Source organism: Gallinula chloropus (assembly GCF_964237585.1).
Source record: "Gallinula chloropus genome assembly, contig: HAP1_SCAFFOLD_747, whole genome shotgun sequence".
Classification (NCBI taxonomy): domain Eukaryota; kingdom Metazoa; phylum Chordata; class Aves; order Gruiformes; family Rallidae; genus Gallinula; species Gallinula chloropus.
In genome coordinates, this window is record NW_028168380.1 from 1 (window position 1) to 14,971 (window position 14,971).

General features: G+C 64.7%; 1 protein-coding gene across 1 annotated transcript; it reads left to right on the plus strand.

Annotated features, from left to right (window-relative positions):
* Positions 1 to 99: 99 nt before the first annotated feature.
* CNOT3 (CCR4-NOT transcription complex subunit 3) lies at positions 100 to 12,843 on the plus strand (the record flags this gene model as incomplete). Its single annotated transcript, XM_084280963.1, is given in 14 exon segments — positions 100 to 195; positions 1,810 to 2,029; positions 3,629 to 3,762; positions 3,854 to 3,910; positions 4,680 to 5,028; positions 5,642 to 5,753; positions 5,874 to 5,968; positions 5,971 to 6,065; positions 6,355 to 6,454; positions 7,467 to 7,571; positions 7,574 to 7,664; positions 9,110 to 9,242; positions 10,857 to 10,982; positions 12,472 to 12,843. Coding segments are annotated over 14 exon segments (1,812 nt in total), but the record flags the coding sequence as incomplete, so codon positions are not given.
* Positions 12,844 to 14,971: the final 2,128 nt, after the last annotated feature.

The window sequence follows — 14,971 nt, forward strand, 5'->3', positions numbered from 1 at the left end:
CTGACGGTGAGGAGGGGGCTTTGGGAGGGGGGTTTGGGGGGGATTTGAGGGGGTTTTGGGGTGTAACAACCTGGTTTTGTGTGTGTGTGTGTCCCTCAGAACACCATCGACACCCTGAACATGCAGGTGGATCAGTTTGAGAGCGAAGTGGAGTCGCTCTCGGTGCAGACACGCAAGAAGAAGGGAGATAAAGATGTAAAGACCCCCCCAAAACCCCCCAAACCCCTCCTGGAACCCCCCAAACCCCTCCTGGGACCCCCCCAAACCCCTCCTGAGCCCCCCAAACCTTCCTCAGCCTCTCCACAGCCCCCAGACCCACCCCCAACCCTTGTGTCTTTTCAAAACCCACCCTTAAACCCCCCTAAATCTCCCTCAGCTGCCCCCAAAACACTCCCAACACCCCCCCAAACTCCCCAGAACCCCCCCCAAACTCCCCATAATCCCCCCAGACCCCCCCAAACTCCCCAGAACCCCCTCCAAACCTCCCCTAAACTCATAATGCTCCTCAGACCCCCCCAAACTTCCCAGAAGCCCCCAAACCCCCTCCAACTCCCCCCAAACCCTCTCCAAGCACCCCCAAACTCCCCAGAACCCCCTCCAAACACCCCCAAACTCCCCATAATCCCCCTCAGAAACCCTCCCAAACTCAGAACCCCGTACAACCCTCCCCAAACTCCCCAGAACCCACTCCAACACCCCCAAACTCCCCATAATCCCTTCCAAACCTCCCCCAAAACTCCCCAGAACCCCCTCCAACCCCTCCCAAACTCCCCATAAACCCCCTCAGACCCCCCCGAACTCCCCAGGACCCCTCCCAGACCCCCCCAAACCCCCCATAATCCCCTTCAAACCTCCTCCAAACTCCCCAGAACCCCCTCAGACCCCGTCAAGTCCCCCAGAACCCCTCCTAGACCCCCCCTAAACTCCCCATAATCCCCCTCAGACCCCCCCAAGCTCCCCAGGACCCCTCCCAGACCCCCCCTAAACTCCCCAGAACCCCTCCCAGACCCCTTCCAACCCCCTCCAACCCCTCCCCCCAAACTCCCCAGAACCCCCTCCAACCCCCCCAAACTCCCCAGAACCCCCTCAGACCCCCCAGAACCCCCTCCAACCCCCCCCAAACTCCCCATAATCCCCTTCAGACCCCCCCAAACTCCCCAGAACCCCCTCACACCCCCCCAACTCCCCATAATCCCCTTCAGACCCCCCCAAACTCCCCAGAACCCCTCCCAGCCCCCCCCAAACTCCCCATAATCCCCCTCAGACCCCCCCCAAACTCCCCAGAACCCCCTCCAACCCCCCCCAAACTCCCCAGAACCCCCTCCAACCCCTCCCAAACTCCCCAGAACCCCTCCCAGAACCCCCTCCAAGCACCCCCAAATTCCCCATAACCCCCTCCAACCCCCCCAAACTCTCCAGAACCCCCTCCATCCCCCCACAAACTCCCCAGAACCCCTCCCAGCCCCCTTCCAACCCCCCAGAACCCCTCCAACCCTCCCCCACCCCCCAGAACCCCCTCCAACCCCCCCAAACTCCCCATAATCCCCCCGAAACCCCCCAGAACCCCTCCCAGACACTCCCAAACCCCCCAGAACCCCTCCCAGCCCCCTTCCAACCTCCCAGACCCCTCCCAAACCCCCCAGAACCCCTCCCAGACCCCTTCCAACCCCCCAGAACCCCTCCCAGCCCCCTTCCAACCCCCCAGAACCCCTCCCAGCCCCCTCCCAACCCCCCCAGAACCCCTCCCAACCCCCCCAGAACCCCTCCCAGCCCCCCCTCAACCCCTCTCCCCCTCTCTCCCCCCCCCAGAAGCAGGACCGCATCGAGGGCCTGAAGCGGCACATCGAGAAGCACCGGTACCACGTGCGGATGCTGGAGACCATCCTGCGGATGCTGGACAACGACTCCATCCTGGTGGACGCCATCCGCAAGATCAAGGACGACGTGGAGTACTACGTGGACTCCTCCCAGGACCCCGACTTCGAGGAGAACGAGTTCCTCTACGACGACCTCGACCTCGAGGACATCCGTAAGGAGTGGGGGAAGGGGGGTTTGGGGGGGGGAAATAGGGGTTTGGAGGGGGAAATAGGGGTTTGGGGGGAGTATCGGGGTGTTTGGGGGGAGTATCGGGGTGTTTGGGAAGGGAAATAGGGGTTTGGGGGGGGAAATGTGGGGGTTTGAGGGGGGACATAGGGGTGTTTGGGGGGAAATGGGGGTGTTTGGGGGGAAATGGGGGTGTTTGGGGGGGGAAATGGGGGTGTTTGGGGGGGGAAGTGGGGGTTTGAGGGGGGACATAGGGGTTTGGAGGGGGAAATAGGGGTTTGGAGGGGAAAACAGGGGGTTGGGGGGGGAAGTGGGGGTTTGGGGGGAGTATGGGGGTGTTTGGGGGGAAATAGGGGGTTTGGGGGTAAAAAAGGGGGTTTGGGGGGGAAAAGTGGGGGTTTGGGGGGAAAGGGGGGGTTTGGAGCAGGAAAGGGGGGGTTTGGAGGGGGAAAGTGGGAGTTTGGGGGGCGTATGGGGGTGTTTGGGGGGGGAAATAGGGGTTTGGAGGGGGAAAGTGGGGGGTTGGGGGGAATATAGGGGTTTGGGGGGGCAAAGTGGGGGTTTGGGGGGGGAAATAGGGGTTTGGTGGGGAGAAGTGGGTATTTGGAGGCGGAAAATAGGGGTTGGGGAGGGGAAATAGGGGTTTTGGGGGGGGAAATAGGGGTTTGGGGGGAATATGGGGGTGTTTCAGGGGGGGAAATATGGGGGTTTGGAGGGGGCAAGTGGGGATTTGGGGGGAGTATGGGGGTGTTTGGGGGGAAATATGGGGGTTTGGAGGGGAGAAGTTGGGGTTTGGGGGGGGAAAATAGGGGTTGGGGGAGGGAAATGGGGGTTTGGTGGGGAGAAGTGGACATTTGGAGGGTGGAAATGGGGGTTTGGGGGGGGGGAAGTGGGGGTTTGGTGGGGAAAGTGGGGGTTTGGGGGCAGTATGGGGGTGTTTCAGGGGGGAAATAGGGGCTTGGAGGGGGAAAGTGGGGGTTCAGGGGGAATATGGGGGTGTTTGGGGGGAAAAGTGGGGGATTTGGGGGGAAATAGGGGGTTGATGGGGAGAAATGGGTTTGAAGGGGGAAATAGGGGCTGTGGGGGGGGAAATAGGGGTTTTTTTGGGGAAAATAGGGGGTTTGGGGTGAAAAGTGGGGGTTTGGGGGGAATATGGGGAGGTTGGGGGGGGAAAGGGGATTTGTGGGGAAATACGGGTGTGTTGGGGGAATATAGGAGTTTGGGGGGGAATATGGGGGTGTTTGGGGAGGAAATAGGGGTTTGGGGAAAAAGGGGAAGGTTGGGGGGGAAATAGGGGTTGGGGGGAAAATATGATGGTTTGGGGGGCAGAGTTGGGGCTCTGGGGGCAGAGTCTGCCCTTTAGGGGTGCAGACATGGGGTGGGGGGTTTGGGGGTGCACCAGAGTTTTCAGGGGAAAAGTTTGGGGGGAAATGGGGTGGTTTTAGGGGGCAGAGTGGTGTTTGGGGGTGGGATGTCCTGTTCAGGGTGGGGGTTTTGCTCAGAATCTCTGTGTTTTGGGGAACCCCCTCCCCTGTGGAGCCCAGGGGGGATCCCCACACCCTGTATGTGTGTGTCCCCCCCCCAGCCCAGCCGCTGGTGGCCACGTCCCCCCCCAGCCACAGCCACATGGAGGACGAGATCTTCAACCAGAGCAGCAGCACCCCAACCTCCACCACCTCCAGCTCCCCCATCCCCCCCAGCCCCGCCAACTGCACCACGGTGAGGGGGGTGCGGGGACGGGACCCCCATGGGGGGCACGGGGACGCCCCGGGCACCGGGACCCCCCCCAAACCCCCCCTGTGCCCCCCAGGAGAACTCGGAGGACGACAAGAAGAGGGGACGCTCCACCGACAGCGAGGTCGGGCAGGTGAGGGGGGCACAGGGACCCTCTGGCCCCGCCCATGCGGGCTCTGGCCCTGCCCACACAGGCTATAGCCCCGCCCACACGGGCTGTAGCCCCGCCCACACTGCCTGAGGCCCCGCCCACACGTGCTCTGGCCCTGCCCACATGTCTGAAGCCCCACCCACATGGTCTCTTGGCTCCGCCCACCCTATCTGAGGCCCCGCCCATCCCACCTCCAGCCCCGCCCCTCAGCCAATCCCCTTCATCCTCCCCCTTAGGCTCCTCCCACCAGGCCATTGGCCCCGCCCCTCAGCCTCACCCCTGCCCTGACCCCCTGGGTCCATTCAGTGCCCCGCCCCTTCCCATAGCCCCGCCCCTCAAGCTTTAGCCACGCCCCTTCCCCATAACATTGGACACACCCCTTTCTCCTGGCCCCGCCCCCTCTTTTGCCTATCCCAGCCTATTGGTCCCGCCCCTTGTACCCATTCACTACCTTGACCCCTTCCCATGACCCCGCCCCCTCCTGATGGCCACGCCCCTTCCATGCCCCACTGACCTCATCTATAGCCCCGCCCCCTCCAGACCACGCCCCTTTCATTGACCACGCCCACCCCTTTCATAGGCCACGCCCCTTAAAGACCACACCCCCTTCCACAAGGTCCCTCTCCCATAACCCTGACCCCGCCCCCTCATCCACAGCCCCGCCCCCTTCAGGCCGCCCCCCCTTCCCAAGACCCCGCCCCCCCTTCCCCAGGCCCCGCCCCTAACGCCCCCTCCCCCTCCTCTCTTCCAGTCTCCGGCCAAGAACGGCTCGAAGCCGCCCCACCCCCACACCCCCTCCCCCGCCGCGCCCCCCCCGTACCCCACCCCCCCCACCGCCGGCGCCCCTCCCCCCATGGGCAACGGCCCGAGCGGGGGAGGGGCTGTGGCCACGCCCCCCGGTGGGGGAGGGGCGGGGCCGGGGGCTGCGGGGGCGGGACCTGGGGGGGGCAAAGGCGGCGGCGCCCCGGCGGCCGCCCATCCCCCCAGCACCCCCACCCCCTACGCCCAGGCCGTGGCCCCCCCGGCGCCCCCCCCCAGTGCCCCCCAGCCCCGGCCGCCCAGCGCCCAGCAGGCCCCCAGCAAGCAGAATGGGGCCACCAGTGAGTACTCGGGGGGGGAACTGGGAGCACTGGGTGGGGACTGGGTGGGGATACTGGGGGGGGTGGGACTGGGAGGGAGGGGGACTGGGATTGAGGGATACTGGGAGGGGTGCTGGGGGAGTAACTGGGATGAGGGGGGTACCTGGAGGGAGGGGTTACTGGGAGGGGTACTGGGAGGGGTGGGACTTTCGGGGGGGGTACTGGGAGGAGGTTTTACTGGGTGGGGTGGGATTTGGCGGGGGGGGGGGGACACTGGGATTGAGGGATACTGGGAGGGGTACTGGGAACACTGGGACTTGATGGGGGTTCTGGGGGATGGGGGGTTACTGGGAGGAGTGGTACTGGGATTGATGGGGGGGGTTCAGAGGGGTTATTGGGGGGGGACACTGGGATAAGGGGGTTACTGGGAGGAACTGGGAAGGGTGGGACATGGGGGGCTACTGGACGGGGGGACTGGGATGGGGGTTACTGGGAGGAACTGGGAAGAGTGGGACATGGGGTACTGGAGGGGGGGGAACTGGGATGGGGGTTACTGGGAGGAGTGGGACTGATGGGGGGTCCCTGGGGGTCCCCGTGCCCCCCCTGACCCCCCCCCGTGCCACCCCTCCCCCAGGTTACAGCTCGGTGGTGGCTGACAGCTCCTCAGAGGGGGGGCTGGGGGGTGGGGGGGGCTCCCAGCCCCTCCCCAGCCAGACCCCCGGCCACAACCCCCCCAGCAGCACCCCGTGAGTACCCCCCACGGGGGGGGCACCCAAAGCCCCCCCAAATCTCCCCCCAACACCCCCCCAACCCCCTTTCTGCCCCCCCTCCCCCCATTAACCCCCCAGTGTGTTTCCCCCCCCCAGGAAGGAGCCCAGCGGCCCCCCTGCCCCCCCAAACTCTGGGGGGGTCGTTGGGGGGGGTGGGGGCAGCGCCACCCTCCTGGTCCCACTGACCTCCAACCCCCCCGCTCGCCCACCCCCAGCTTCTCCGAGGCCAAACCAGGGCAGCCCCTCCTCAACGGGCCCCCCCAGTTCAGCTCCACCCCCGAGATGAAGGTAGGGGGGGCCCCACATTAAGGGGAGGGGGCTCACATTAAGGGGAGGGGGCCCCACATTAAGGGGGGGACCCCAATTTTGGGCTGGGGGGGTCAAACTTGGCGGGGGGGCCCATTTTTTTACTGGGGGGGGGTGGGTTTGGGAGCCAGTTGGGTGGGAACAGGGTGGGTTTTGCTGCCTCCTCCCCCCGTTTTTGACCCCCCCCCCAAACTTTTTGACCCCCTCCCCATTTTTTACCCCCCTCCCTCAATATTTACACCCCCCCCCTCCCCAAAATCCCCCCCCCCAGGCACCGGAGCCCCTCAGCACCCTCAAGTCCATGGCAGAGCGAGCGGCCATCGGCTCCGGCCTGGAGGACCCTGTGCCCAGCCTGCACCTGGCTGAGAGGGGTACGGCCCCCCCGGGACCCCCAAACCCCATTTACCCCCCCCAAACCCCATTTACCCCCCCCCTAAACCCCATTTACCCCCCTAAACCCCATTTACCCCCCTAAACCCCATTCACCCCCCTAAACCCCATTCACCCCCCTAAACCCCATTCACCCCCCCTAAACCCCATTCACCCCCCCTAAACCCCATTCACCCCCCTAAACCCCATTCACCCCCCCAACCCATTCACCCCCCTAAACCCCATTCACTCCCCTAAACCCCATTCACCCCTCGAACCCCATTCACTCCCCCAAACCCCATTCACCCCCCTAAATCCCATTTACCCACCCCAACCCCATTTATCCCCCCAAACCCCATTCACCCCCAAACCCCATTCACCCCCCCAAACCCCATTCACCCCCTAAACCCCATTTACCCCCCCTTCATCTCTCTGACCCCCCCAGACCCTCATAGCTGCCCCAACCCCTCTTTAGCTCCCCCAGATCCCCCTATAACCCCCTAAAACCCCCCTTTAACCCCTCCAAATCCCCCCAGACCCCTCTTTAATCCCCCCCAATCCCCCAATAGCCCCCCCAATTCCCCCCATATAATTCCCCCTATAACCCCCCCAGACCCCCTTTAACCCCCCCAATTCTCTCCTACAACCCCTTATTTCCCCGTTTAACCCCCCCCAAACCCCCCAGTCCTCTTTAACTCCCCCAAACCCCCCTTCAATCCCCCCAATTCCCCCCACCCCCCTTAATTCCTCCTTTAACCCCCCTAAGCCTCCCTAACCCCCCCCAATTCCCCTTTAACCCCTCCAATCCCCCCCTTATTTCCCCCTTTAACCCCCCCAAGCCCCCCAGTCTCCCTTTAACCCCTCTGACCCCCCATACCCCCCCCAGACCCCCTTAAATCCCCCCCCAGACCCCCTTTAACTCCCCCCATTCCCCACTCAGCCTTTAATCCCCCATCACCCCCACTCCCCCCATCACCCCCCCCATATCTCTAACGCCCCCCTCTCCCCCCACAGAGCTGCTGCTGGGGGGCGGGGCGCCCCCCCCCTCGTCGGGGCAGCCCGCGGGGGGTCTGGGGGAGGTGACCATCCCCCTCTCGCTGGGGGTCTGTCCCCTGGGACCCCTCCCCTGGCCAAGGAGCAGCTCTACCAGCAGGCGCTGCAGGACCCGGCCTGGCACCACATGCCGCACCCCTCCGACTCGGAGCGCATCCGGTCAGGGCATGGGGGGGTCCTGGGGGGGTCCTGGGGGGGTCCTGAGGGGGTCTCAGGGGGTCCTGGGGGGGTCACAGGGGGTCCTGGGGGGGTTACGGGGGGGCTGGGGGCTGCAGGACCCGGCCTGGCACCACATGCCGCACCCCTCCGACTCGGAGCGCATCCGGTCAGGGCGTGGGGGGGTCCTGGGGGGGTCCTGAGGGGTTTGAGGGGGTCCTGGGGGGGGTCTCAGGGGGTCCTGGGGGGGTTACAGGGGGTCCTGGGGGGTTACGGGGGGTCCTGGGGGGGTCACAGGGGGCTGGGGGCTGCAGGACCCGGCCTGGCACCACATGCCGCACCCCTCCGACTCGGAGCGCATCCGGTCAGGGCACGGGGGGGCCTGGGGGGGGTCTTGGGGGGGTCCTGAGGGGTCTGGGGGGGTCCTGGGGGGGTTACAGGGGGTCCTGGGGGGGTCTCAGGGGGTCCTGGGGGGGTGTTACAGGGGGGCTGGGAGCTGCAGGACCCGGCCTGGCACCACATGCCGCACCCCTCCGACTCGGAGCGCATCCGGTCAGGGCATGGGGGGTCCTGGGGGGGTCCTGAGGGGTTTGGGGGCTCCTGGGGGGTTACAGGGGGTCCTGGGGGGGTCCTGGGGGGCTGGGGGGGTCCTGGGGAGTCTCAGGACTCCCCTGAAGCAGGGGGGGGGTAGAGAAGTTTTCAGGGGTTCAGTTGGGGGTGGAAAGGGTTAAACTGGGACTGAACTGGGTTAAACTGGGATTGAACTGGGTTAAACTGGGGTTAAACTGGGCCGAGGGGGAGTTCACTCAGGCCGAACTGGTTTCAACTGGTCTGTGGTGAGTTTGAACTGGTTGAGACTGGCCGGGGTGGGGGGGGAAACTGGGGTAAACTGGTTTGAACTGGTCTTAGCTGGTTTTAGAAGGGGTTTAATGGGGTTTTTATTGGTTTCAATGGGGTTTTACTGGTTTCAGTGGGTTTTTACTGGTTCGAATGGGTTTTTACTGGTTTCAGTGGGTTTTTTACTGGTTTTAAGTGTTTTTTACTGGTTCCAGTGGGGTTTTTTACTGGTTTCAGTGGGTTTTACTGTTTTTCAGTGGTTTTTTCCTGGTTTCAATGGGGTTTTTCCTGGTTTCAGTGGGGTTTTTACTGGTTTTCAATGGGGTTTTTACTGGTTTCAGTGGGGTTTTTACTGGTTTCAGTGGGGTTTTTACTGGTTTCAATGTTTTTTACTGGTTTTCAGTGTTATTTTAATGGTTTCAGTGGGGTATTTTACTGGTTTCAGTGGGGTTTTTTACTGGTTTCAGTAGTTTTTTTACTGGTTTCGGTGGTTTTTTTACTGGTTTCAATGTTTTTTTTACTGGTTTCAGTGGTTTTTTTACTGGTTTTCAATGGGTTCCCCCCCCCATTGCCCCCTGACCCGTCTGTCTGTCCGTCTGTCCCTCCCCCAGGCAGTACCTGCCCCGCAACCCCTGCCCCACCCCCCCCTACCACCACCAGATGCCCCCCCCCCACTCCGACACCGTCGAGTTCTACCAGCGCCTCTCCACAGAGACCCTCTTCTTCAGCTTCTACTACCTGGAGGTACCCCAGACCCCCAAAAACCCCTGGGACCCCCCTGAGAACCCTTGGGAACCCCCAAATCCCCCTGGGACCCCCCAAAGACCCCCAACCCCCCTGAGAACCCCCTGGGAACCCCCCAAAACCCCCTGGGACCCCCACAAAGAACGCCCTGGGAACCCCTGGGACCCCCTGAGAACCCCAAAACCCCCTGGGACCCCCCAAAGACCCCCCTGGGAACCCCCAAACCCCCCTGGGACCACCCCAGAGACCCCCCAACCCCCCTGAGAACCCCCCAAAACCCCCTGGGACCCCCCCAAAGACCCCCCAACCCCCTGAGAACCCCCTGGGAACCCCCCTGGGACCCCTCAAACCCCCTGGGAACCCCACCAAATTCCTGGGACTCCCCTGGGAACCCCCAAAACTCCCTGGGACCCCCCCCAAAGACTCCCCAACCCCCCTGAGAGACCCCTGGGAATCCCCAACCCCCCCCGGGACCCCCCCAAAGACCCCACAACCCCCCTGAGAGCCCCCTGGAAACCCCCAAAAACCCCCTGGGACCCCCCCAAAGACTCCCCAACCCCCCAGAGAACCCCTTGGGAACCCCCAAATCCTCCTGGGACCCCCCCAAAGCCCCCCTGGGACCCCTCAAACCCTCTGGGAACCCACCAAATTCCTGGGACTCCCCTGGGACCCCCAAAACCCCCTGGCAACCCCCAGGGAACCCCCAACCCCCCCCCAAAGCCCCCCCAGGGACCCCCCCTGGGACCCCCTCTGGACCCCACTGGGACTCCCCAAACCCCCTGGGATCCCCAGGACCCCCCAGAACCCCCCCTTGGGACCCCCCTAAGCTCTTAGGGTCCCCCAAACCCCCTGGGACCCCCCCCCAAACTCCTGGGACCCCTGAAAATCCCCCCCCCAGGGGACCAAGGCGCAGTACCTGGAGGGGGGGGCTGTCAGAAAAATCCCCCTCCCCTTCCCCCCAGACCCATTTTTTGGGGGTGCCACTCACCCTTCAAGGGGTCCCCCCCTGGCTTCACCCCCCCACCCCTCACAGTGCCCAGGGGGGGTCTCCCCCTCCCCAAATTCCCCCCCAAATCCCCTCTCTCCAGTGACCAAGGCGCGGTACCTGGTGGGGGTGGGTGGGGGTTTCCAGGAGAATCCCCCTCCCATTCCCCCCAGACCCATTTTTTGGGGTGCCCCTCACCCTTTGAGGGGTGCCCCCTCCTCACAGTGCTGGGGGGGTCCTCCCCCTCCCCAAATTCCCCCCAAATCCCCTCTCCCCAGTGACCAAGGCACAGCACCTGCCGGGGGGTGGGTGGGTGTGTGTTGTCAGGAGAATCCCCCTCCCCTTCCCCCCCAGACCCATTTTTTGGGGGTGCCCCTCACCCTTTGAGGGGTTTCCCCCCCCGACAGTCCCGGGGGGGTCTCCCCCTCCCCCAAATTCCCCCCCAAATCCCCTCTCCCCAGTGACCAAGGCGCAGCACCTGCCGGGGGGTGGGTGGGTGTGTGTGTGTCAGGAGAATCCCCCTTCCCTTCCCCCCCAGACCCATTTTTGGGGGTGCCCCTCACCCTTTGAGGGGTTTCCCCCCACTGACAGTCCCGGGGGGGGTCCTCCTCCCCAAATCCCCCCCCCAGGGGACCAAGGCGCAGTACCTGGCGGCCAAGGCGCTGAAGAAGCAGTCGTGGCGCTTCCACACCAAGTACATGATGTGGTTCCAGCGCCACGAGGAGCCCAAGACCATCACCGATGAGTTCGAGCAGGTGGGGGGTCCCCAGCAGCCCCCTCCCCAAAATAACCCCCCCACATAACCCCCCCTGCACCCCCAACCCCCCCCCCAGCACCCCAACCCTGCCCCGTGCCCCAAAACACCTCCATCCGCATCCCCATCCTCATCCACGAGGAGCCCAAGACCATCACCGACGAGTTCGAGCAGGTGGGGGGTCCCCAGCAGCCCCCTCCCCAAAATACCCCCCCCCAGATAACCCCCCCTGCACCCCCAAAGCCCCCCCTGCACCCCAACCCCCCCCCATACCCCAACATCCCCCCCAATCCCCATCCTCATCCACGAGGAGCCCAAGACCATCACCGACGAGTTCGAGCAGGTGGGGGGTCCCCAGCAGCCCCCTCCCCAAAATACCCCCCCCCCAGATAAACCCCCAGCACCCCCTGCACCCCAACCCCCCCCTGTACCCCAAAACACCCCCCAATCCCCATCCCTTGGGGAATTGTATCCCTGAGGGTGTTACCCCAATACTTACTACACCCCTAAAGCCCCCCCTGCACCCTTAAGACCCCCTAATGCCCCCTCACCCCTCTAAAGCCCCCCCCCCAAATAACCCCTCCCTGCACCCCCAAACCCCTCCCTGTACCCCAAAACTCCCCCATCTCCATCCTCATCCTCAGCCCTTGAGGGTTGGTTGTGGCTGCTCCCCCAGTATTTATTGCCACCCTAACCCCCCCCAAGCTCCCCCTGCCCCCCTAATGCCCCCCTAACGTCCCCCTCACCTCTCTAAAGCCCCCCCCCCCAAAATAACCCCTCCTTGTACCCCAAACCCCTCTGTACCCCAAAACTCCCCCATCTCCATCCTCATCCTCATCCCTTGAAGGTTGGTTGTGGCTGCTCCTCTGATACTTGTTGCCCCCCCCTAAAGCCCCCTCCCACCCCCCAACACTCCCCTAACGCCCCCCCCCCCAAAATAACCCCTCCTTGTACCCCCAAACCCCCCTGTACCCCAAAACTCCCCCATCTCCATCCTCAGCCTCCTTGAGGGTTGGTTCCAGCTGCTCCCCCAGTATTTATTGCCCCCCTAATGTCCCCCCAACCCCCCCTGCCCCCCTAACGCCCCCCCCAGCCCTCCAAAGCCCCCCCAAAATAACCCCTCCCTGCACCCCCAACCCCCTGTACCCCCCAAAACTCCCCCATCTTCATCCTCATCCTCACCCCTCAAGAGTTGGTTCCAGCTGCTCCCCTGATACTTATTGACCCCCTAACCCCCCCCAAGCCCCCCTGTCCCCCCCAACACCCCCCTAACGCCCCCCCCCCAAAATAACCCCTCCTTGTACCCCCAAACCCCCCTGTACCCCCCAAAACTCCCCATCTCCATCCTCATCCTCACCTCTTGAGGGTTGGTTCCAGCTGCTCCCCTGATACTTATTGCCCCCCTAACCCCCCCCAAGCCCCCCTGTCCCCCCAACACCCCCCCTTAAGCCCCCCACCCCCCAAATTCACCCCACCCTCCCCCAATGCAGGGCACCTACATCTACTTCGACTACGAGAAGTGGGGGCAGCGCAAGAAGGAGGGGTTCACCTTCGAGTACCGCTACCTGGAGGACAGGGACCTGCAGTGACCCCCCCAAAACCCACCCCCCCGGGCCAGGGGAGACGGGGGGGGGTCTCCCTGCCCCCCCTCCCACCCCTCTCCTCCTTCCCTCCCTCTCTGGGTGGGGGGGGGCTGAGCTGCACCCCAAAACACACCCACACCCCCCCTCTGCTCCAAATCACAGCTGGGCTGGGGAGTGTTGGGGGGGGTGGTGGTAGTGAGGGGGGGGCTTGTTCTGCCCTATACCCCCCCAATTCACCTTGAGGGGGGGAGGGGAAGGGGCAGATTTGAGGGGGGGGTTGGGGGGTCCCTCTGCTCCCCTCCCCCCCCCCCCAGTTTAAGATATTTTTTCGTAAAAGTATTTTCATTTTGGAAAATATTTATGAATAAATAGTTTTATATGGACAGGGTCGTGTTGGGGGGGCAGGGGGGGGCCTCCCCTTCCCCCCCCCACCCCAAAATACCCCCCTCCCCCTAAAATCCCCCTCCCCACCCCCCACCCCTTCCCAACCACCCCCACCCCTTATCCCAGGGGTGCTCCAGCCTTGGGTGGGGGGGGTTGGTAATGGGGGGGCTCCTCATCGTGGTGGGGTCTTTATTAGGTGTGGGGGGCCCTCCTCTTCCTCCCCCCACCCCAAAATACCCCCCTCCCCCTAAAATCCCCCTCCCCACCCCCCACCCCTTCCCAACCCCCACCCCTTAGCCCAGGGGTGCTCCAGCCTTGGGTAGGGGGGTTGATAATGGGGGGGCTTCTCATCGTGGGGGGGTCTTTATTAGGTGTGGGGGGCCCTCCCTCTTCCCCCCCACCCCAAAATACCCCCCTCCCCCTAAAATCCCCCTCCCCAAATCCCTCTTTCCAACCCCACCCACCCTTAGCCCAGGGGTGCCTCCAGCCATGGGGGGGAGGGTTGATAATGGGGGGGGCTCCTCATCGTGGGGGGGTCCTCATCAGGTGTGGGGGGGTCTTTATCGGTTGGGGGGGCCCTTCTCTTCCCCCCCCACCCCAAAATACCCCCTCCCCCTAAAATCGCCCTCCCCCAACCCCCCTTCCCAACCCCCACCCACCCCTTATCCCAGGGGTGCTCCAGCCTTGGGGGGGGGGGGTTGGTAATGGGGGGGCTCCTCATCGTGGGGGGTCCTTATCGGGTGGAGGGTCCCTCCTTCCCTCCCCACCCCAAAATACCCCCCTCCCCCTAAAATCCCCCTCCCCAAACCCCCCACCCCTTCCCAACCCACCCCCACCCCTTAGCCCAGGGGTGCTCCAGCCTTGGGGGGGTGCAGTGGGGGGGCTTCTTATTGGCTGTGGGGGGGTCCTCATCGGGTGGGGGGGGGTCTTTATTAGGTGTGGGGGCCCTCCTCTTCCCCCCCCACCCCAAAATACCCCCTTCCCCCTAAAATCCCCCTCCCCACCCCCCCCACCCCTTCCCAACCCCCCCCACCCCTTATCCCAGGGGTGCTCCAGCCTTGGGGGGGGGCAGTGGGGGGGGTTCTTATTGGCTGTGGGGGGTCCTCATCGGGTGGGGGGGTCTTTATGGGTTGGGGGGCCCTTCTCTTCCCCCCCCCCCCAAAATACCCCCCGCCCCCTAAAATCCCCCTCCCCAACCCCCCTTCCCAACCACCCCACCCCTTAGCCCAGGGGTGCTCCAGCCTTGGGTGGGGGGGTTGATAATGGGGGGCTTCTCATCGTGGGGGGGTCTTTATTAGGTGTGGGGGGCCCTCCTCTTCCTCCCCCCACCCCAAAATACCCCCCTCCCCCTAAAATCCCCCTCCCCAAATCCCCCCCCCAAATCCCCCCCCTCTTAGCCCAGGGGTGCTTCAGTCTTGGGGGGGCAGTGGGGGGGGGGGGCGGGGAGGGGTCCCCTCATCGTTTTGGGGGGGGTCCCCGCGCCCCCCGCGCCAGGTGGGGGTTGAACTGGGAGTTGTAGGGTCGCGCCCGGTCGTCGTCCCGGGGGGGGTCGGGATGTTGGGGGGTCCCCCCCCCCTCAGCCCCTCCAGCAGCGCCCGGCTCCGCGCAGCCTCCTCGGCCTCGCGGCGCAGCCGCTGCCGCCGCAGCTCCTCCAGGCTGGGGGGGCTGTGGGGAGGGGGCGAGGTGGGTGGTAATTAACCGGGTGGGGGGTTAATTAGGGGTGGTAATTAAGGGGCTTCGTTACTCACCCCGAGCCCCCCCGCTCCTTGGGGCGCTGGGTGGGGGGGGGGCTGCGTGGGCGCCGTAGCCCCCGGCGCATGGTGAGCAGGGGGTCCAGGGCGGCTTTGCGCTTGGCTGCCTCGCGTGTGACGTCATCGGGGGCGCTGACGTCACCCCCCCGCGGAGGGGGGGGTAGTTGGTACCAGGGGGGGCTGGTTTGGGCCTCGGCCGCGCTCTGGCCCAGGTAGGTCAGGACCCCCAACGCCCGCCGCGGCGCTCCTGGGGGGCACAGGGGGGCGAGGGG